This window comes from Glycine soja, chromosome 7 (assembly GCF_004193775.1).
Source record: "Glycine soja cultivar W05 chromosome 7, ASM419377v2, whole genome shotgun sequence".
Taxonomy (NCBI): domain Eukaryota; kingdom Viridiplantae; phylum Streptophyta; class Magnoliopsida; order Fabales; family Fabaceae; genus Glycine; species Glycine soja.
In genome coordinates, this window is record NC_041008.1 from 7,703,425 (window position 1) to 7,727,601 (window position 24,177).

The 24,177-nt window shown below is 31.5% G+C and overlaps 2 protein-coding genes across 4 annotated transcripts; both read right to left on the reverse strand.

Annotated features, from left to right (window-relative positions):
• Positions 1 to 1,983: 1,983 nt before the first annotated feature.
• On the reverse strand, positions 1,984 to 12,835 carry LOC114418527 (synaptotagmin-5-like). The gene is made up of 12 exons (XM_028383934.1): positions 12,546 to 12,835; positions 12,279 to 12,412; positions 9,065 to 9,166; positions 8,925 to 8,975; positions 7,004 to 7,124; positions 5,878 to 5,999; positions 5,631 to 5,729; positions 4,965 to 5,045; positions 4,790 to 4,875; positions 3,787 to 4,012; positions 2,908 to 3,072; positions 1,984 to 2,688 (listed from the first exon to the last, which is right to left on the reverse strand). The coding sequence occupies exons 2-12, from the start codon at positions 12,381 to 12,383 to the stop codon at positions 2,272 to 2,274; spliced, it is 1,575 nt and encodes a 524-aa protein (XP_028239735.1). The 5' UTR covers positions 12,384 to 12,412; positions 12,546 to 12,835; the 3' UTR covers positions 1,984 to 2,271.
• Positions 12,836 to 19,551: 6,716 nt separating this feature from the next.
• On the reverse strand, positions 19,552 to 23,252 carry LOC114418528 (probable phosphopantothenoylcysteine decarboxylase). Of its 3 annotated transcripts, none has more exons than XM_028383937.1 (4): positions 22,768 to 23,252; positions 21,548 to 21,915; positions 20,732 to 21,005; positions 19,552 to 19,920 (listed from the first exon to the last, which is right to left on the reverse strand). In XM_028383937.1, exons 2-4 carry the CDS (start codon positions 21,890 to 21,892, stop codon positions 19,895 to 19,897), a joined length of 645 nt encoding a protein of 214 aa, XP_028239738.1. In that variant the 5' UTR covers positions 21,893 to 21,915; positions 22,768 to 23,252; the 3' UTR covers positions 19,552 to 19,894. The 3 variants fall into 3 exon arrangements, with proteins under 3 accessions (XP_028239738.1, XP_028239739.1, XP_028239737.1); XM_028383938.1 differs by having other exon boundaries at positions 19,562 to 19,916; positions 21,548 to 21,905; XM_028383936.1 differs by having other exon boundaries at positions 19,562 to 19,920; positions 21,548 to 21,905.
• Between the last annotated feature and the right edge of the window lie 925 nt (positions 23,253 to 24,177).

The following is a 24,177-nucleotide window of genomic DNA, read 5'->3' on the forward strand; positions in this document are numbered from 1 at the left end:
AATTACTGAATTAGTATGGTTTTTAACAAATTTATTAATATAAAGTAAGTGGTATTTTATGAGTATGATTTGACTTCCTCTCACTTTTTTTACACGGTCACAAACAATGTCTAACGATAAATAATTAAGAGCAATTTTTTACGGTTGCCATAAAGCGTAGAAGTCGCAACAATGAAGTATGACTTATATTTCACGTTGGTAATTTTTCCAAATCTATTTGTTTTACCGTTAAAAAAGATAATATTAAAACTAAAGTTATTCTTATGTTATAAATTAGAACCAATAAATTCTCTGTACCAAAAAAGAAAAAAAAACGATAAATTCTTATTTGCTCCACTCTTTAACCTAGATACTTTAAAAATTATCTTGCTTCTTCTGTTTCTGAAGGCCCATTTCACACACACTGGAATTAATATAAAAAAAATTGTCTCTCATCCGTATCATTTATTTACATATTGTTAGTCCAAATGAAATAAAACTTAGACCACTTAAGCAAAATATTGTGAATGATGAAAGCATGATTAAGAATAGAGACCGTTTTAATGTCTTTGTCAATGATAAATGTTTACATTGCCAGTAGTAGACATATTATTTATTTATCGTGTGACAAATTTATAACTAGAGATAGTGACAGTGGTTACTCACGCCCAACTAATATCAATGGATTTTTCAATTGGTTCAACAAAGTTTTAGCATTTTTATTATCATATCTCTTGCAATATTTTTCATTAGATTTTGTTTTAAAATTTGTCTACCAACCATTTACCAATAAAAAAACATCAATAATGGAATACAGAAGTACTACGACAATAGAAATCTATTTCTAATTTAATCTAAAAACAACTAAAACATTATTATAGTTGATTTTTTTAAAAACAAAATCGTATTATGATGATGAGTACTCTACAAATTAGGTGACACAATCTTAGTTATATATTTTTGTTGTTGTTTGAGACTTCACATTATGACCTTGTTGACCTGGAAATGATTATTATTTTGTTTATGAACTAGGTCTTTGTTCATGAAAAGATTCTTTAGTGCATGATAAGATTTCTAAATTATGGTGCCAAGTGACAGATGTGAACTAAAACAAAAACGGCCAGAAGCTACAGAAGAATCTAAGCTTATCAAGGATTTGCGATGCCATTCTTTTGACAATGATATTTAAAATCACAAAAAATTCGGGGTGTTTGAATTAATATATGTTTTTTTTTTTGGAAAAAAATGTAAATTATATTAAACCCAAAATGATACAATAATAAACGGGACATACCCCACATTTAAAGAAAATCAAAAGTCTCCCTAATACAAGAAGACCTATATCAAAATGCTAAAACAAATGCAACATGTACGTTTGTCTATACATAATGTTTAGTATGCTGTTATGTGGAGAATTTTTAGAACGGTCACATTATTTGAGCATTAAATAACTGGCATTGTATATAATTATATTTTTTTATCCATATATAATTATATGTATTGATAAAATAAGCTATATAATAATATTATAAGACAGCTTTACATTGGTATTCAATTACAACCTATCATATATATATAGTAAGTTTATTGACTTTAATGTTAATTAATTTATATGCATTTCTCACTTTTTATGATTTTCATATAAATACATTTTAAAAATTTACTAAAATCAAAAGCGACAATGTTTGCTGTCCCATTTTGTTAAGCGAATGCTGATTAATCAGTGGCACAAGAGTAGTGGAATTCAGTACAAAAAAGTAGTTTTAAAAATAACCATTTACTAATCGAAACTTCACATTCATTTGTAGGCTGGATTAATATTTTAGCAAAAATATGTCAAAACAAGTATTGAAAAGTATTTGTTAATGTTATATCTTAGTAAATTTATGGAGTAGCTTAGAATGTTTATTCCCTTTTGTTTTGAACCACATTGATTTCCAATAAATAAGGAATTTTTAACAATTTTCATGTTTTATTACAAATCCAACTCAAAGTCTCACACAATTATAAATAAGGATGATACAAGTTGCATCATGCACCTGAATTAAATAAGGAATGTTTACAATTTGATGAGTTTTATCACAACTTGAGGTTAAGCATAATTACAAAGATGATGCAACAGAACTAACTTGATATTTCTGCTACCATTTTGCCAATCTAGTAGATTAACACAGCCTTGGAGAAAACATTATGGTAAAAAAAGAAAGCAACACATACACAGGAAATCTATCTATTAGCAAAGCTTGAACCTGCAAAGGTCCATTCATTAGTCTTACAATACAAAGGAAGGAATCAAAGAGGCTTTGCACCACCACCATTCTCCTGTGCATTGTTGACTGGCGTTGAAGAACCACTCTTTCTGGAGCCACTATGACCAGTGATTGTCCTTCCCATGAACTTCCCTGCCTTGCTCAGTCCACTACCAACGGCTCCAAGACCACTCCCAACAATACCAACTCCAGCACCGATGCCGCTTCCAACAAGCCCGGCTCCAGCACCAATACCACTTCCCACAAGACCGGCACCAGCAACAACACCAGTACCAACCAGTCCAACACCAGAGCCTACCACTGATACTGCTCCATCTAGTGCATCCATCGTGCTTCCTATCATTCCAGCTTCTTTCAGTTTCTTCCTTTCTTCTAGTATCTTCTTTTCTGCCTCTAGTGCAACCAGCTGCTCTTCCTTGTTAAACTGATAATACATGACCTGAAATTGCATCCTGGTTATGATCTTGAATCAACTAAGAGGGCTATAAGTGACCAACAAATAGGAGAAATTATCCAAATGATAGTAAGATCTGAAAACCTGAAGGGAAGAGAAAAATCTTTATATTCTCTTTTTCTTAGTTTACATTTATATCTATGTATACAGTACAAAGCTCCATAATAATGTCACTATCAACTACAAATAGATCGTTGCATATACCTTTACTGTTAAGGTTCCTCGATCCTTCTTATCTTTCACCTTCAGTGTATCAAGTGAGGGCAGCAGCCTCAATTCAATCTCCTTTTCAGTTTGTATTTCTAGATCAATAAGGGGTAACTGTGCTATTCCCAATCGCTTATCTTGTCCAATGTCTTTATCAAGAACCTGTTTGGAGAGGAATGAACATTATTTGTGCTAACTCTTACATTAATCAAGGTATAGAAACAGTTTATTTTGAGTTATAGGGAGAAAAAACATTGAATTTCAAATCTATACATTAACCGCTGTAACAGTGTAGAGATGGATGAAACCCTTGGTTTGAACCAAGTTAAATAAAAACATAAAACCTCTGGTCAATATTAAAGAAACTATCACCAAATTTTAAGAAATGACATGCATAGGAAACCTGCCATTTGAGTCAGTAATCAAGTAGAAATTCTAATATCTACCACCAGAGATTATAGAACTGCCAACGGTGGCAGATCCAGAAATTTTGTGACTTGAAGCAAAATATACAAACAGAAAATTTTAGTGTTGCAAGGAAAATCTAGTTTCAAAAAAAGAATGGTCTGCAATCAGAATTAGGAGATTCAAATCATCCGGGCTGTGAAACAAAAGTAATCATACTTGGGAAGATGTAACATAATTCTAATCATCTTACATTAATTTCAAAACCACAAGCAGACAATTAATTAACCAGATTTTCATCTTCATATATATTGAACATATATGAAAATAAAATTTTCAAATTCTTCAATAAGTAATTAGCATAATTTAAGGGCATATATTTATGAAAACAAAAATGTCACAGCATATCCCTAAGAAAGGAGGCAGAAGAGAGCGGCATAAAAAGGAGGTAAAGTATTAGTTGGGTAAAACCTCAAGAATTAGTGATTGGGTCTCCTTGTCTTCTGCAATCAACTCAAATTTCTCATTCCAGGTAGGATTCAAGTTGTTATCAATAACCTTGGTTTTATACTTAAATAATGGTCGAATATGCACAACTACATAAGGATCTGACTTTCCAATCATTTCCATATTCTTTAAAGCAGTCGCTTTCACTACAGTCAGTGCAAGTTTTCCCTGGGGTTTAAGCTCCAGTTCACTGCAAGAAAATAAAAAAAAAAAAGGTGCCGCTTATGTAGTGTAACTCTAAACATAATTGAGCACTAACTTGAAATTAACATTCCCAGTTTCTTTATTTTTTTTTTCAAAGGAGGGGTTTGAAAGATGTGATATTTGCACGAAAGATGCAGGGGAAACATCTAGTGAATCTCAAAGTTGCAGATTGATTTGTTCTGGGTAAGGAAATCTGATAAGATTGGGAGTTTTATCACACTGTTATACAACTATCTATACCCTATGATAGTGAACGTTGGGCTTTAAACAAAGAACAGGATAAAAAAAAATAGAAGTAGCAAAAATGAGAATGTTAAGATGAATATGTGATTAAACAAGGACATGATATAGAATGATTGCATACATGGCAATATTGATGTGACACCTATCAAGAAAAAGATGATAGAAAAGTTAATGTGGATTGGATATATGGAAAGAAGGGCCACTTAAACCACTGATGAGGAGAGTAGATTCCAAAGTTTGTAGCCTTATTAAAAGGTAGAGACTAAGAAGGACATTCGAGAAAATTATTAAAACGAATATCATGGAAAATAGTATCCTTGGGAATTTGGTTTTTTAACTGAACCCAAAGGTAGCCAACATCATGGGATAAGGCTATATTGTTGTTTTGCTTCTTACACAATTTTCAAACTGAAATGTAAAATTTTGTTAAAAGAATATAGCAACATACCTAGTCATGTTTTTATCTGCAATCAGAAAGAATAAAAACAAAAGCAAAAACTTCCAGAAGATTAATATTTACCTGGTATCAACAGGAATGCCACCAAGTGGAACCACAATCCTATGAGGCCATTGGAGCATGTCAGTAACAATTGAGTTCACAGTATCCTGTAAAATGGTGGGTAAATATTAGTGTTACAAATGCTACTTCAAAAACTGTCAAGTGAAAGATGCAGTACATAAAACAAGTAACTCACATCAATCATATCTGAGATTCCAGGAATAGCCGTTAAACTTCCACCAACAGCTTTCAGAGTATAATCAATCCTGGGCTTTGGCTGATAAAATGTTAATGGAAAAGTCAGAAATTCCAAGAGTGAAAAAAAGATTTTCAAGAATTCAATTTGAATGTAGATTTAGGCCAAGAGAAGAATAAAACTGTTTAGTTATTAACAGTAGTGTCCCTCCCCCCATTCACAATCTTTGAGTAGTTTATTGTCCTAATAATGGCCCCAACATCATCACTTTGGTGAGTCACTGAAGTTGATATTTAAATTCAATTAACATATGTTTGATATGAAGGGACCTCTTTCTACCTTGGTTTTTTGCTTAATCAACTTCACACTTGTTCACACATAGATTCTTATGGAAAAATCATAGAAGTAATGCAAATTAACCATATCTTGCAGTGGCAACATGCATAGGCAACTAAAGCATATGGGCAATCCAAATGCTTTGAACTACGTTTAAAGTAGTCCGCAAATGGGTTTGCACAAAGACAACTGTAAAAGGAAGATAAAAAAACCAAGTAGATCATTTTTAAAAAACTTCGGAATAGCAATAAAAAGGAGGAACAAAAAACCAATAAAGATAGAGCCACTATATCCTTTCGTATGCATTTACATGCCTTCAGCAAGGATTACCTCAGCAAGCAGAGCTACAACAACAGCAGAAATGCAAGGGATCTCTTCAGCAAGTTGGAATATCACACGGACAATGGTGAAAACCTGTAGATCCTTCAACTGAAAGAAAAGACAATAAAACTTCAATTTTTAAAATTTGTGAAAGGAATGTCACAAAATTATGATGCAACAAGTGCAGCTTCAACAGCCCAATGGGTTGATGCAACAAAATAGGGATTGATGAAATTATGATTCAGCTAAGTCTTACCTGAATAGGGATTGATGCAACAAGTGCAGCTTCAACAGCCAAAATAATACTAGGATCACCACCCCAACGGAAATCAATATCCATTATGATTTGACCTTTGGTTAAGCTCTGAACACGAATACCTGCATGGATGAACAAATTATGCATATAAAATTCTTTACATATGAAATAAACAGAAATTTTGACAAAGGGAAAGAGAACACACAAGTGTTAAGAAAATGCAAATTTCCTGATTTTCAAAAACTAGGGGAATACATGTCTCTATTATTTTATAGGGGGTCAAAATTGCAGATGGGGAAAAATAGGGGGACCGAAGTTGTATTTTAGCCTAAATTGATTACTAAATGGCTTCCATCATCTTGACTTCTAATCTATCAATCCATCAATAGGAAGCAAGCAAGCAAACAGACGCAGAGTATCGGCAGGTCAAGCAAAGACTTTTACCAGCATATAACTATTTATAAGTCAATCGGGGGATTTCTTTAAAGTATGGATTGCAATATATTACAAGAATTTTATTTTATCTTATGGGAATTTTTGATGTAGATATGCAAGTTAGGTTTATATGAGTACCTATAAAACAATTCAAACAAGAGAATTTATCTTTTCAATTATTTTTTGAATCCCAAAAAAATTAAGGGCAAATGAAAATATGGGTAATAATATCCTCTAAACCAAATTGTGACGAACCAACAATCCCAAAAAGCTTAAGCTATTAAGTGAAGATACATGAATGGCTTTATATTACATCTCTAACACATACATGCTACATAATACACAAGGAAGTCGAGATGAAGATCGAAGGGCAATGTGTACAAGGATTAGAACATATAAAGATTAGCATTCTTAAATACTGAAAATTTCCCCTTAAATAGTTTACAGGAGAAATACTGTAAAAATAAATACCATCAGCAAGCTTATGGTACCCGTTAAGACAGACTTCGGTAATTTCAAAACCCTGATCCAACAAAAGGTCTCACAATTTTATTTTAAATATGACATAATCTAAAAGAAATGCTGTCAATATAGACAGACAGAGCAGCTTCATTATCAGAATTAAAATATTACTCAAGTGCAGTAGTAAATTTACTGGGGGGGAAATTGAGCTGAGGATATTTGTTGATACCTTCAATTTTCGGAGCCACATTTCCAAGTGACAGCTTGCTGAACTTCAATGAAGTAATTCCTGGAGGTCTGTACTCTTCTAGCAGTGGTTCAACAGATTCTCTTATCACCATGGTTGCTGCCTAAAAGAAAACAAAATCAATCAATATCAAATCACATCATTTATTTAAGCAAAACAGGAAAACACCTCTATGTTTGCAAGGAAATTTAACGTAAAAGGTCTCCAAGAGCCTGAACACAAAGAGAAGGGGTTTGTGTCTAAGCAAAGCATGGTGCATATTGTATAGAACATTGGTACATACAACATTGTATAGAAAAATTTTGAAGAAAAAAAAGAAAGGAAAATATCAAATAAGAATACTTCTTATTGTGAGAAATCTTAGAATAACCCCAAAAACAAGCTCAATAAGTGAGGGTTCTCCACCCTTGTATACTCTATTTTGGCTATATCTCTAGATGATGTGGGATCTCGAACAATTCCCTTACACCAAGGACTAGACATATCAAGCATAAAGGTTGCAGGACTATACATTTGTAGGAGGTCTGATAGGCCCAACAACAATCTTAGAATTTGGATTTGAGCCTAACTCAACCTTAAAAGCTAGCTCAAGAGGTGAGAATTGTCCCTCCCCCCAACTTATATATATTATATTTTGGTCAAATATCTATAGTCGATGTGGTATCTTCAACAAGAAATAAGAACTATAAATATATGTCATTGGATCTTATTTGAATGGTCAAGATTAAAAAAAAATGCACATGACTTATTTAAGTGGTCATGTGACTGCTAAATAACTTTTAATCTTTACCATCCATATATGGTTGTATGACCTAAATTTAAAGTTCTCACAATCTTAAAATAGGAATTGTTCTCTCTCTATATATGTGGACAAGATCAATTGACACCAAAAGTCAAAATTGTGTATTTATACCACTAAATAAATTTTGAAAAATATGAAATTAACCAATCCAATCGTTAAGTTGAAAGTCCCTATAAAGTAGATCAATTTTACAAAATTTCATACAAATCAAAAACAATTTACTACTTCATCGCACTATTTTATTTTGATAGATAGTATGTTATTTAAAACATAAATAAATATTGATAAATTATTAGAAAGATAATATCAAATGATTCAACTGTTGAATTTATTATTGGAACACAAATATTTGTGTAATGTTATTGCTAGATACTTAAGGAATTTTTTTTCTTTCAAACAGAGTATTAGAAACAATATACTCTAATACCAAAATTAAGAATTTAGGCTTAGAGTCTAACTCAACTCCATAAAATTGGTTTTAAGGTAAGGATAGGCCAAGCTTTATAAGTTCTATTTAATCCATATTTCTAGTCAATGTGAGATTAAAAACTACCCTTGAGACTGAAATTGAGGTAGTCCCCAAAGAGGCCACAACTAAGGCAGGTTAGGGGTGACACAATTAAATGAATTAAGACGACTTTCTAACACTCTCCCTCATGTCTAGGGCTACTAGCCTAGAGCGTGACAACGTAGATGGCTCAACTATGAATCTAGGATAGGTTCTTATACCATTTTAGAATTTGGGTTTAGGACTTAACTTAACCCCACAAAACCGGCTTGTAAGTTGAAGACTGTCCAAGCTTTGTAAGTTCTATAAACCATATTTTTACTTAATGTGAGACTAAATACCACCCTTGAGACTGCAAATAAGGCAGCCCCAAAGAGGCCACAACTAAGGCAGGCTAGGGTGACCGCAACTATAGCGACTTTCCAATAATAAGCAATCTACATTCTAAAAAATAACATGCCTAGCTACAGAAATTTTGGGAACATTTAAGTTCAAACATATAAAACAAATCTTGTAAGAAATCAATGAATGACACTGCCCAAACTGTTGTAAATTACTATACAAATACATAATGAGCGTGCAAGCATACTCACTTCTGCTACAAATGGCCAAAGTTTGGTCAGTTTCTTGTTTAGCCATTTCACCTGTAAAAGCCCATGCAAGGAAGAGTTATACACACTACACAATCATACTAGAATAATAGGTGCACTGTGTAAAACTATTTCAAATCCACCTGTTCATATACAGGAAAAGATATCCACTCAGGCAAATTATCACCACAAATTTTCTTCAAATCATCTCTATTAAGGGATCCAAGGAGTTTAATGTCAGCTGCCTGCAAAGCAAATAAATAATGAACATTAAGACAAGAAAAAAATTGTTAAAACAGGACAATTTTTTAAATAGAAAATATGAACAGCTTAGAACACAACTTATGTAAAAAACAGATAAATTAATTGATAATCTTGTAACTCGTTATATACAGAAAACAGTATTGATTGTTATTCAACATGCAAGGATTTCTGATTCAAAGTTTCCCTCCCAACATACTCCATCTATAAAATCTTATAATGGGACATTATGCAGTTTCTCAACAGAGTTATCTTTATGAATTCATCAAACAATGAATCATGACAAGCAATTGCAAAACATGATATACATTTAGTTTCCAATTCTAATAAGTCACATCAACGATGGCAATCCAAAATTCCTTCTACTTTGATGCAGGATTCAGGAAGACAAAGGAAACATAAGACAACACACACTGAAAACAAATGCATGATGCATTCATGCATTTATATCATACTTTCAGAGAAAGAATAGAGATTTAAGTTGAACTTAGTGATAACTTTGAAAGTTGTTTCACTATTTCTTGTACAAATATTTGAAAACAGGAAAGAAAGGAGCATATTTTGTTATTATTTGTCAAAACAAGAAATGGAAGAAGAAAAAGTTTTTTCAAATCAAACAGGCTAAATTTTCAACTGTCTCCTTTCTCTTTGTTTCTCATTCCTACATACATTTCAAAACTTTTAGGCTCTATTTGGACCGGAACATTTCAAATCATTTTGGTCCTTAGATTTAATATATTGATTGATAAATTTTCTTTTGAAATTTAGTTTAGTAAATTTTAAGGGTGAAATTCAGAATCAGAATTGCACATCCTGCTGTTCATTTTGAAACTACAGGGGATGGTATTCTGTTTGGATAAGGGGAACTGTGGAATAGAGGGGTATGAGAAATCGTTCCAGTGGTTGGATGCTATTTCAGCCAGGGGAGAAGAATGAAATGCTGGGTTGTCACTTTCCCTAGTTGTATGTCATAAGTCTATATTTGTTTGCAATATTTAAGGGCTTGGTTGAAAGTTTAAATTTATGCATTCTACTAATCTATTAATCTCATTCACTAATTAATTTCTTACAAAATTTAATTTTCATGCACTATCCGTGTAAAAAAAAATTACATTGTCAACTAATAAGAAATCATCCTAAAGATAACTATTAAGGTAATTATTATAAAAGTTAACAAATTTATCCCATCAATGATAATTTATGATTGGATGGTAGTATAAAAAACTTTTAAATTGTTTGTACATTCTAAGTGATTTCTTTTATAAATATTCAAATAAGGGAACATTATTTCCACTTCATCCCAATCCCATCTCTTCCACTATTTCATTCCATCTACTCAAAAACATGTTAACACATTAAAACCCCATACCCCTGCTATATTTATTTGCCATTTTTATCATGAAATTTAATTGTAATTTGTAAGCAATCTAAAGTGATGGAAATTTGTCTTCACCCTGAAAATTCAAGCAATCGCATTCTTGAGATCCCACCACCACAGTATATCACCACCATGTTTTAATTTTCCACAACTTAAATTGTTTTAATATAAAAAAAACTTTATTAGAAAGTATAGAAGAATACAAATAGGGAGAGAGAAATACTGGATATAACAACATATGTAAAGATTCAAGAGAGGTCACAAACATAATCCTATCCCATGACAAGTTCAAGGGCAAAGAAATGGACTTGCCAAGTTGGAAACTTAATTCCTAGAAATGAAGTTTAGAAACTGAAAATAGGATTTAGAAGAAAACTCGCCAGAAGAATCCAGAGTTCAAACTGTTTTATGAATAAGCAGAAAATAGTTTTGAGTTGAGCAGGAATAAGATTCACTAACTTCTCTATCATTCAAAGAAAGTATGAAAAAAAAAACTAGGATGAGACTGTAGCCAGGTCTTTTCAGTCAGTCCTACATCATCTTGACTTGTTCACTTCTCAAGTCAGTATGAAAAGGCAAATCAGAGAACAGAAAAATGTGAGTTTGTGCAATGTGAAGGGTAATAATAATGAGGGGCATCACAGCTAGGAGATGCAACTAACATTTAAAGAACAGAAAAAGCTTATGCACAACTGTACTTCATGCAGGAGGCAGAAAAAAATAAATAGAATTCATAAGTTTAAAGATCCAAAAATCTCATTCGTTTGCTTTAATGTTGTTATTGAGAATTTGAGATTAATTGTAACATTTTTAATATAAAGGGCATTTGAGTATTTTAATCATAACTCATAAAGCTAATTATGGTTTAAAATTAAATTAGTGGTTAATAGTTATAAACAGAAATAGTGCGGTAAAGGTTATTATTTCAACATCTTAATTTCCACATCAGTTGTGGAAGGCAATGAAGGATTGTATTTTACTGCCTAAAAGAAAAATCTAATCCAGAGGTATTGCATACAACTGATACAAGGTTCTCCTTCTGCTTTTTACTGAGATAGAAATTCTGTAAATTGATAAAGCGTATCCTTAAGGTTCTTTTGACCAAACCAATTGCTTAAGAAAAGAATATTGTGCACTCTTCTCCTACCAACCTCTTTTGAGACATGATGTTTCATTCTATCACTTATAGTATTCATCATTCAAACTCAGTATTGTTTCCCTATGAGATCCTTTCTAAGATTGATTACTTACACCCCTCCCATATGATAAGTTTTATTAAAATTCACCAGTGGATTGATTGTTGACAGTTTGACACTCCCATGAACCCAATGCTCACCCAATTTTTATCAAGGACAAAACCTAAATGCAATTCTGTAGTAGGTGTTTTTGGTACTGTCTTCCTATCAGAATTGGAGTTTCACCTTGGTAATACACATAATAAAGGTTTCTATTAATCGTTAACATAGATTATCGAGATAAAACTCTAATTCTGACCCGAGAGAACAGTACTAAAAACTGAAAAACGACACCTTTGGTAAGTTGTCATTCTTTTTCATTTCAAAATTGAAAAAGCCACCTACTTATCACTTCTCTGTTGATCAACAATTTTTCCAACATTGCCTAGTACAATGAAATCCACACCATATCTCAAGCATTAATCAACAAAACCAAAGTCAAAGCATGAATGAACTAAAAACAAAAACCACCAAAACTCATACCTTTGCAAATCGTTTGGCACTTCGGTACTTCATCATGCGCGCCCATCCAGCCATCAATGCGATGCCGAACAACACCCCCATAAAAATCCCAGAAAACAAACCCATTTTCCCAGATTCCAAACACCACCTTCCCCCTTCCAACACAAAAACACAAACCCAAAAGTCAAACCAAAGACAAACACACCCACATGAGAAAAAAGCACAAATTCAAGTAAAAAAAACGAAACTTTCAGTGAAATTCAAGAAAAACAGCTCAAAGGGTCTTACTTTAGAGGATGAACTCCAATTGGAACGAGATTCTGCGGAGAGACCAAAAGTTGCAGCCAAGAGAAAAACCCAAAGCGTTGATTTTTTTTTTCTTCTTCTTGTTAATGCTAGGATGTGTGGGACTCCCTTCTCCACTTTGAGTGAGTTTTCGAAATTGTGAATAATGCAAACTTTCTCGTTTCTAACGTTACTTTCAGTGTTGTGGGTTCATCCTCTCTCCCTCCACAGGATTAAAAACATAGCATTAAAGCCTTTCTAGCTGAGCTGTAGGGTCTCCACATCTTCAACATTGTTGTCACTTTTTTTTTATAGCGGATTTATACTACTTTTATTTTCTGCAATTTTATTTACTTCTCTGCGGGTTTATTTTCTTTTTGGCATACTTCTACTAAAATTCTCTTTTTTTATTGATAAAAAATTATTAAAAATAAATTTTTTTAGGAAAGTTTATTGAATAATAATTGAAATTCCATAATATTTTTTTTAATTTTTAATCAATAATAAAAAAACATAATTAAAATAAATAATTTTACAAACAACAATAAGTTATTATATTTATATTTTTTTTATAATAATTATTTTAAAAACTATATTAATGATTTCTTTGTTGTTGTTGTTGAGAGTAGCTATTAAACTTTAAAAAAATATGTTAAAAATACATTATTAATATTTGTCAAATTACATTGTGAAATCAGCTACTAATTCAGAAAATTACATGTCTTGGGTGTATGAGTATTGAGAGTTTGGAGTTTGGACCGTTTGGTAATGGAAAAATATCATAGCAAAGTGAAATAATGGAGGTTGTTATTTCCAGTGCTTTGATGACACTTGGAATTTGTCTCTTTTGGCTACTTTAACTGTGTCCGTGTCTTACAATATCCACAGCCTAACCAAATTTTCTGGGCAAATCATGTGTTACCTTAACTTTCCAGACCAACTCTTTCGGGGCAAGACAATTCACGGACCCGTTTGGTTCCGTTTTAAATCAATTAATTTTAGTTGATTCCAAGGTTACTGAGAGTTTATGTAGACTCGCGAGAGTTTCATGAACTCAACTCGTAAACTCTACTCGCAGACTCGTAAGAGTTTATTTCATATAAAAATAATATTAAAATATCTATAAATAATATACTAATTAAACATTTCAACAATATAATAAAGCAAAACAGTATCAAGTTCAGAATATTTAAATAATCAAGTCTAGTAATAATACATCACTAATATACAATAATTTGTAAAAGTTATAGTAGTGATAGATCATTCTCATCGAAGGTTTGATGTTATTAAGTTTGGTATTATTAAAGTTAATAATTTTCTATTTGAGAATAGCACGCTAAATGAATATATGTTGAATGTTAAACACATAGAAAATAATAAAAAATGACTTACATTTTGATTTAATTTTTTTAACTTGTTAATTCGTTGACTCGGTGGTAAACTCGAGAGTCTACAGAGTTTATTGAGAGTTTATAGAGTTTACTCAGAATCTACTAAAAAAAGAATTTAGTCAAGAGTCAACTCGCAGAGTACAAGTGAACTCATAAACTCATAAGAGTTAGCGAGTTAACTCGAGAGTTGGTCTGATACAATTTTTTTTTTATACAATTCAGGTAAGTCCCATCTTGATTGATTGTTTATCTCTTGAATGTCAAGATGTTAGTTTACTAGATTTGTTGAATCTAGGTCCAGCAATAGTAGTAGCTCCACCATCATTTATAAGAATGAAATTAGACAATTAGTAAAAACTAATTATAAAGATGAAATTATAAGAATAATCATGGTGGTACTATACGTTCTTGTAATGAAAACAAGCATCGTAACTACTAACTAGTTGTAGGTAATGTGCCTAATTCTATTAAAGGCCTTTCGCATCATGATTATCAAATAGAATCTAAGAATTTCCCTCAAAGATAAAGAATCTCCTAATTATTTTTATTTGCATTTTTATTAATTGTCTTCCAAATTACAATCGACGAAAAATATGATTTTAAAGCTAATTAGGTGTTGTCTTAAAGTGAAAACCTTAATTTATATAAAAAATGGGTCGGTGAACTCGTTAACATATATTAACGTAAAATGAGAGAAAATTAGGAATTTAAAATGAGAGATTTTTTTTGTGTAGTAATGCACTAACAGAACAAATTAGGGATTTAAAGAAAGGAAAAAGGAACAATCACAACAGAGTAAAAGAGGTGTGTACCACAACGGACAATGGTTCACTGCGGAGTAAAACAAGTGCAACAACAATTATTAACCACTGTGATGACACAATACTAACAACTCGCGCTTGCTAGAGAGTACAAGTTAGACGAGAAGGTGAGGCTACAAAGCAACAATGAAGCCATGAAGGAGACAATAGATCAACATTGAAGGATACAAATCACTGATGACACAAAGGGAGAGTTACTAAGTTAGGGTAATGGGTAGTGTGTTTCTATTTCTATTTTTTAAAAGAGGAAAACACACGGGTAAATATTAAATGTGATGTAAGGTTGTCAACAATATAATAAAAAAATTAAAAATTAATTACATAAATAAGTTTTTGTTTTGTTCAGTTCTCATCGAATTTGATTATACCAACCCGATACCTGAACCAATCAACTTAAGGTTTCATTGATTTGATTTGGGTTGGATTCGAATTGGAAAAAAATCAAAACCAATTTAATTGGTTCGGTTGAATCATAAATTTCATTAGATTGGTTCGAATCTATAAATACTTTTAGTTCGGGGAGCTAAATTTACCTTTACCATTGTCTTTTTGTGCCTGGGCAATCAATAGTGTTATTTTCAATTATATTATTTTTACAACAGCTCTTATATTTGTTTCTTTTTCTCCTGTTTTTCCTATTATATTATGATTTTTATTTTATTACACACTTTTCCCCTTATTTTCTTATCTCTCTTCACATTGAAAAAAAGATAGAATATGATTATTCTCGTAGAATAAGTATAATTTGTAAATCATAAATTGACAATGATTTTTTAACTTCAAATTATGATCTTAATTTCGATATAAGCATTAATATAAGCTTAAAATATTTTTTAATTTTTTTTACCTTTTTAAAAAAATTATCTTATTTGTATAATTTCTTAAACATGATTTTATTAAAAAAGATACATATTTCACAAAAATACAAACAAATGGGTCTTTAAAATTACACTTAAACGCACTATTTGAAAATGAAATTTAACTTTCAAGTCTTACTTATCCCTTTCTTCTTCTTCTATAACAAGGTTGTTTACTTTTCTTCCATCTTTGGCTAAGATAAGCTCAATATCATGTCATGGTCCAGTTGCTTCACTGTTAAGGTGAGATATTTTTCTTCTTTGGAAAATGTCTATGCATGTTAAAATAATTTATCGTGCATCTTTTCTTAATGTAAAAGTTTACAGAGAAAGTTTGATTTTCTTTGTCTTATTAATTTATTTATTTGAAGGGGGGTAGGGACATTGAAAAACCATATATGCCATTTGTTGGGTTGGGATCACTAGACAAAAATTTCCAGCTTTGTGTTAGCTGGATGATGAATATGGAAGCACAATTAGAATCTCTTATTCCTTAATAACAATGTGGGTCCTACTTTGCAGAATGAGTACTTAACGGAGGGAGGCATGCTGCCTATATTTTAGGTAAATTGGATTTTCTGTAGTTTGAAAACAAATTGCATTTCTTACAACTGTTTGTACTCAATGAGTTTTTCTTACATTTTTTTTTATTATAAGATAAAGCTCTTTATTATTATTATTATTATGGTTTATAGATCGCGTACAGTTTATAGAGAAACTGTTGACAATTTGAATTTGTATGTTGTTTACATTTTTATGGGTTATATCTTTATCTTTATATTAATAAAAATATGAGTTTTGGAGAGAAAATCGAGGGCAATTTGTTTCACACTGTTTTATTTATTCGATTTATTTTTCTATATTTGCTCAAAATAAGGATAATTGTCTAATGAAATTATTTAGGCAATCAAGAGTATTTTTCTTACCATCTTCATAATTAGGATAAATTGGATAGAACAGTCCATTTATCTTGTACAATTTGTAATTTGTCACATAATTTGCTATATCTTTCCATTTTTTATATTTTATTTTGAATTTAAACATTAAAGGGAAAGATATAACATAGTATCTATCAGATTACAATAATATAAGAACTTTAATAAAAAATAATAATTGTAACTAGAATAATAATAATAGGTCAAAATAAATGTTAAAATTCAAATTCAAATATAAAATCATCTTTATTCTTATGTTGTTAACAAATAAAGAAGTCTTGAGGGAAAATTTAGCATAATTTTTTTACATTATTTATTTCTATTTGATTTTTTTTTTGTCTAGACCCTAGATATTTTTTACTGGAAGTAATCTGTTCAAATCAGATAAGATTATTGTGGATTACAAAAATCTCCCTCCAAGTACTTATCATAATCACATATCCATCATTCGAAGTGAAATTTTTTAATTAAGTTAAAACAATTTTGTAATAGTTAATTTATGTGTTTGATAATGTATTCGATTTACTCCTTCTAGTTTTGCTCAAAATAAGAATAGTTTGGTTATGAAATTATTTAGGCAATTAAGAGTATTTTTCTGACCAACTTCACACACTGCCGTAAATTTGGATAAAATAGTCAATTCTTCTTTTACATTTTGTAATTTGTCACATATTTTGTTATATACTTCCATTTATTCTTTTTATTTTACTGTGTATTTGAATTTAAATTTTAGCATTAAAGGGAAAAATTTATTTGATACATAATAGGGAAAAAATGCATTTTTAGTTATATATTTTTGGTTAAAAACATTTTACATCGATAAATTTAGTTATTGAACTTCCAAAAAATGTAGATGTAGTTTCTCTTCTATAAAGATTCATAATATTTTTTGAAATTAGAAAGAACTAAATATACATGTTTTTTCTTATAAGTTTGAGAAACAAATTTCAAAAAAGTTTAATCACATTTGGTCGAAAATATAAGGATTAAACAATTTTTTTTATTTAATACTATCTTATAGAGGAAGAGGTTGCCCAATCACATTTGAAATCTCTTTGGTTTGACAAGGGGAATGGAAAGTCCAAAAGCATCGCATTACATTTTGTCTATACGATAAAAACAACTAACTTTAGGCTTGTAAGGACAGCACATCATGACTATGATATCAAAAGGTATATCCAATTCAAAAAGTTTCCCGAAATGGCACTTGCAATTCTCCTTATTTATCATACCCTTTTTTAAAAAATAATATTGATCGATTGATACCTAATAAGAAAAAAGAGAGAAAAGATATAAATGTAAGATAGAGAAAAATGATAAATATTAAAAAGATATTTAAAATACAGAGATATTCATAAATCATTACTTTTTTTTAAAGAAAAAACATAATTTAATTGAAATATAGTTTGTGAATGAACAGAAAAAGTTCAAATAAATTTAATGGTATAAATTGCGGATGTGAATTTTTTTTTGTATATTAATAATATGTACTAAAATGATTAATCAAATATTTTAACAAGATTATTTATAGATAAAATTAATAAATATTTTGTATCAATATGTGAGAACACAAAAATATACATAATAATTTATAATCTAATGAAAGTATAAAAACTCCAAACAATGTCATTACATACGCTATTTTTCCAAGTTTTTATGATCAATAGTGGTTGTGTTGTGACAGTAACATCAGGTGCCAATGATGCTTACACGCATGACTTTGAAACTAGCGTTACAATTTGATGCATACACACGACATTGTAACTTGCTTTCTCCATCAATTATTGACTAGCAGGCACTTGAAATTAACGTCTTAATCGACATAAACTCAACTTGTCAACTATCATGTGCTTGCACATTAACAATTGTTTGGGTGATGTTCCGAATATCAACGTCTTAATAGACATAACCTGTAATTTGCAAATACTAAATAGGTATGTCTTCCTTGGCATCATTCCTTTACTTTTGCGGTGAAGTAGTTGGTATCTTGTGCATAATTTATCTAATCTACATCCCGCAGTTAAAGGTTTAGGGTTTAGAATCTAACCAAAGGTTTGGTGGCATATTGTGTTTGATTAAAATTGATAAACTCCTGCACCGTCATATCTCATCATTTGGATTGTTGAGAATTTTGTAATGATCACGAGTGAAATTTGTTCGTCTTTCTTCATGTAATAAATTTTGCATATTATTATACATGAAAGTGAAAAAAAAAGAGAGCAATACGAGAAGTTCATTTGGGATTTCATAGTCATTAACTACTCATTAACCATTTATCATCCAAATTGCTGAAGTGCTATTTGTTTGCACGACATTATTTCATGTAATAAATTTTGCATATTATTATACATGAAAGTGAAAAAAAAGAGAGCAATACGAGAAGTTCATTTGGGATTTCATAGTCATTAACTACTCATTAACCATTTATCATCCAAATTGCTGAAGTGCTATTTGTTTGCACGACATTATTTCACTAATTCTTTTCTACTCAATTACTTGATAGTTATTTGCAATTTCATTGTAAATTACCGGGGCCTTTTTCTCAATGCTCATAAATATTCTTTCAATTTTTCTATTCTACTTCACCTAAAGTGTATGGATTAACCAACGTGAAATGATTTTAACTTAACTCAATCTCAAATTTGAGTTTTGACTATATAATTGTGTTAAATATTTAAAAGAAAAAATTTATCATTTACTTATCCTATTGAAGTAAAATTCCGTCCTATACGCAATAAATCAATATATTTATGATCTTTGTAAAAAAAATATTTTGAATACTTGTATGATTTACTCCAAATGCGATGGAGAAGTGAGATTACCGTTATTTTAAAAGTTAAAGAAATTCACGATAAATAATACGTAATTCATAGTTTACAACACAATCATTATCAATCTAAGAGCAATAAGAGCATAATAATAAACCCAAAAAATGAAAGATCACAGATAAATTAATAGAAAAAGAACATAACAAATTAGATAAAATAAAATTGACAAAATGTGAATTGAGTGGAAAGTATAAAGAAAGAAAGAACAAAACATAGGATAAAATATAATCTTGTAATGTGTAAAGGAATAAAGGGTCAAAACAGGGGTAACTTTTTTGTAAATTTTTACCCAAACAATGATGTTTCTGGAGTAAATATAGAATTTGAAGTCTAATATTATGGCAGTGCGCTGTAGCACCCGAAAAGCTGTATTTAGACCACTATTGCAGCCGCTACAGCGGTTATTGAAAATCGCTCAGCGATTTCGACTTCCATAGTAACTCAGGGCTGCTGCGCTCCGTTATCCTGCTATAGAGTGCTATTGACTACCATGAATGGGGGCGTAGGACTACCCCTTCATTCACCTTAAGGTTACCACAGCTCTACCTATGACAACAGGTAAAGTTCATATAGATGGATAGTAGTATAAAATGAAGTTGAGATTCACATAATGCACAAGGAAGATGATTTGCCAAGATTTTTTACATGTTCATTTCATGCTTACCGTTTGGTTATTCAACAGGTTTGCATTTTGTAGCGTTAAAAGGTCATTATCTGCATATAATCTGATTTTTTCTGCATAAAAAGTTCATCTTGTGGTTGCTGTCTGATTGCTAGCAACTTCAGATTTTGTGGCTTGCTGTTTAGTCACTAACAGGTTTAGTTTGTGACCCTGAAGCCATATTTTGTAAAATGCCCTATCCCCATTCAGATAATGTTTTTCAAGTATTTTGAGGCCATTCTACAGATGGCAAAATACTTACATGTTTCTAAAGTTTCACATGAAATGATGCTACATGGGCACATATCCGAGGGTGTACAAGATCCTACACAACTAGTCCAGTGATTAATGAGGTATACAAGCATCACTCTACGAGACATAAAGGAGTCTGCAGCACATTCCTTCTGCAACAAATAATAGGAAAAAACCTGCATGCAGTTTTTCAGGTGTTTTTGGTGGTGTTCTCCAATTAGAATTGGAGTTTTAAACTATGCTGATATTTAATTCAAATTAGAGCACGTCACCAAAAGCACCTAAAGAACTGCATCTAAATTTTGTCCTAAATAATTCACACCACCTATGAACAGACTAGATGCAAGAGAAATACAAATGCAATAAAACAAGGGGTCAAGACAAGTCCTAGCACACCATTCATAATTGTTTCAGATTGTCAACATTGTCAGATATCACCATTACCTTGCTGAGCCTTTGACTCATAGAAGAGCCTTACAGTTGAGTAAATGGTAGAGGGTTCAGCCATGGCACCATTGCCATAATCCCCACAAGCTAACCTCTTTGTAACAGGCGGGATGAGAGAAATGCCAAGCTCATCAATGGAGATGAAATGCCGCTCAGTGAAAGGATTGTTCCACATCAAAGTGTTCATGGCTGGTGCAACAAAGAATGGCTTGCTGTAGTCCCAGGCTCGAACGATACATGTAAGTAGATTGTCACACAACCCTCCAGCAATCTACAATAGCATATACTTAAGTTATGAAAAGGAAGGAAGTGACAATCGTAAATACTTAAGTACTTAAACAGAAACATGCATGTAAACCCTATATAAGATTTACATACGAAAACTGAATACCAAAAGATGGATAGGAACACATATCATTGACTGAACTCACCTGCACAGAATAAATAGGCATGTCATAGACATTCCAGCTTTTATAACTTAATGTGCAATAAAATATAAGCCATGATTTTAACTTGTGGTGACTAAGCAGAAGAGACAAAATCTGCCACTATTTGTCAATTTATGATGTGTTTGGAAAATCATATTTACAATTTATTTAGGCTTATCTTATGGCATGAACACTTGTTTTAATGATTAGGAGAGTTTATGAAAATATCTTATTTTAATAAGCTATCCAGAATAACTTTTGAAAATAGTTTATAACCTATATAAAAACAGTTTAATCTTATTTTCTCTTTGATTGTAGAAACAACCTAAGCACTTATTTGATAAGTGCTTCATTAAGTAGTTTATCCAAATGCAGCTGTGTTTACCTTGCCAAGGGTGTTTGCCGATAATGGAGCGATGACCATGATATCTGCCCATTTGCGAAGCTCAATGTGAAGCACACTATCACCTAATTTCTTCCAACTAGACCATTCATCCTCATCCGTGTATAGAATTACATCCTTGGGCATTGATGCTCTATCAATGAAATGCAAAGATCCACTTGAGGAAACTGCTCTTACATCTGCCCATTCAGAGAAACAATGACAAAGATTTGCAAATTTGACAGCAGCAACACTCCCACTAGCAGCAAGTAGAATCCGGGGCTTCCTTGGGGCAGCATCCACAGCCATACTCTCTCCCTCTGCACTTACAGGTTCTGAACCAGCCATCACCCAGAGACTTCTACAATAATCTTAAATATCCATGATTCAAACAAGTGTAAAGTGTTTCAACTAACTCATTAAAAACCTTCAAATTCGTAAACTAAAACTCCTTTAGAGGTAGCATATAGTTACTAAATATTTGTATCAAGAGTGCAAAAGGAAAAATTCCGTAGTTTATTGAAATAAAACTCAAAATATACATGCATCTGAAGCTAGCTTAGCATCAATGACAACATCTATGTCTTACGTCCTGTTTAGTTAAACTCCTCTGCAAGTACGTATAGTAGAAAGAAATAAGAAGGTAAAATGAAATTAAACTTCCCCCATAAGTTAAAATCAATTTATGTACTTCAACATTTTTAGAAGCTCTCTGATGTAGCTTCTCGCCTTCTCCAAAAGCTGAAGTGCATAAGTTAATTTTAACTTATAAAGAAGTTTGATTCATTTTTCCTTTTATTTTCTTCTTCTTTAAATGCTTGTGGAGGAAATTTATTCAAACTGGGCCAAAGGTCAATACCCCAAATATTTTACGAACTACAATTTAATTTTTACAAACCACTAGAGTAAAATATTTTTACACTTTCAAACAATTAGAAATCACCCTACATGTAAAAGTCAACAATTTGGTCATATATGAGAAATCATGATTGAATGAAAATATAAAAAACAGTTACCTTTTACCTAGAAAACAATCACATTAGCAAGTATTCATATATATAACAAGGTGCAATAAGCACCGCATAATGCAACTTATAAGAGGGAATCCACCATTACAAATTCATAGTTACATGCATACAGACAACCCCCCCCCCCCCAAAAAAAAAAAAAAAGCCTAGAGAGAGTTAGAGAAAGAGTTGCATGCATGGTAGTTAGTATCGTACGATTCACGATCCGTATCTCGCGATTCGATACGATTCCAGCTCCTATTGATACGAAACGGATTTTGTCTCGTTTTTTTTTCCTGAATTGTGGTTGAATCTCTGTATCGGGGATGAATCGTGCTTGAATCGCGATTTCCTGGCGAATCGCGCGATTCTTCACCGACGGCTAGCCTCCCGATTTTTCATCCTGCGCAGACTCGTTGGAGAGCGGAATCGCAGGATCGTGAAGACGAGCGTGTTTCTGAGTCGCTATTTTCTCAGCCGTGGCAGAGCAGAGTCAAGGTGGTTTCAGATTTAGGGTTCCTGTGAAGGAGATGACTAATGTTTGGGCTTGCGGGTCTTGGACAAATTGGGCTCACGTGATTTTTAAGGCCGTTACTTCCTGCACGCTCCTTGAACGCCCTAATAGCTGTGTGTGGACAAAATTACCCTTAACAACTGTCTTAGTTTCATAACACATATTACATATTTCCATAAATGTTTTCCATACATAAGTGTGTAAATATGATTCTGAAAACCAGTTCTGAAAATGGGAGTTTTTAAAAAAATTCTATTCCGAAATGAAAATTCTAAAACCCATGCTACATATTACTGGACAACATTATCCATAACCATGTTTATATGCTTTTGAGATGCTTATTTTAAAAATGAGATTGCTAAAAAATTACTATTCTGGAATGAGTATTCCATAACACATACTACATTCTTCCAAAATATCTTTTACATAATTGTGTGTACAAGCTTCTAGAATACCTTTTCTAGAAGAGTGTTAAAAAATACTAATTTGGAAATGATCATTCCAAAACATATACTACATACTTTTAGAAAAGCTTTCCCATAAATGTATTTATATTATTTTAGAATATTTGTTCGAAAAATGGAATGTTAAAAAATACAATTCTGAAATGCATGCTACATACTTTTGAAAAAACTTTTCCAAAACTATGTTTATATTATTTTTGGAATACCAATTTTGAAATTGGGAGTGTTTAAAAAATACAATTCTAGAAAATTCATTTTGAAACACAACTTACATATTTCTAGAAAATGTTTTTCATGACTGTATTTATATTCTTCCGGAATACTTATTCTTGGAAATAGAGTGTTAAAAAACTCAATTATGGAATGCCACTTCTATAACCCATGTTACATGTTTTGGAAAAGTTTTTTCATAATTGTTTTAATATGCTTCTAGAATATCTATTTCGAAATAAAAACAACAAAGGATAATTTAGGGATTTCCAGAAAATTGGAAAATGCATGGAGAGAAAGTAATAGATTTTCTTTAGCTTCCTAGTAAAACCATGAAATATCTTTACAAGTTCAGGTTTTTAGGAACAATTATGATGAGACTATTTCTTTCTAAAGAACTTAGATTCACTCAAAATTTCCCAATCCTTCCCATGAATG

What these genes read in the sequence shown, in the direction of transcription:
- LOC114418527 (XM_028383934.1), bottom strand. Translation starts at nt 12,383, where the DNA reads ATGGGTTTGTTTTCTGGGATTTTTATGGGGGTGTTGTTCGGCATCGCA. An exon ending in TGTGGCTCCGAAAATTGAAG is followed by an intron (nt 6,000 to 7,003) that starts GTATCAACAAAT and finishes TCATCCATGCAG; the next exon opens with GTATTCGTGTTCAGAGCTTA. An exon ending in CCCAATCACTAATTCTTGAG is followed by an intron (nt 3,073 to 3,786) that starts GTTTTACCCAAC and finishes CTCTCCAAACAG; the next exon opens with GTTCTTGATAAAGACATTGG.
- LOC114418528 (XM_028383937.1), bottom strand. Translation starts at nt 21,892, where the DNA reads ATGGCTGGTTCAGAACCTGTAAGTGCAGAGGGAGAGAGTATGGCTGTG. An exon ending in CGGCAAACACCCTTGGCAAG is followed by an intron (nt 21,006 to 21,547) that starts GTAAACACAGCT and finishes ATGCTATTGTAG; the next exon opens with ATTGCTGGAGGGTTGTGTGA. An exon ending in TGAGTCAAAGGCTCAGCAAG is followed by an intron (nt 19,921 to 20,731) that starts GTAATGGTGATA and finishes CTGTTGTCATAG; the next exon opens with GTAGAGCTGTGGTAACCTTA.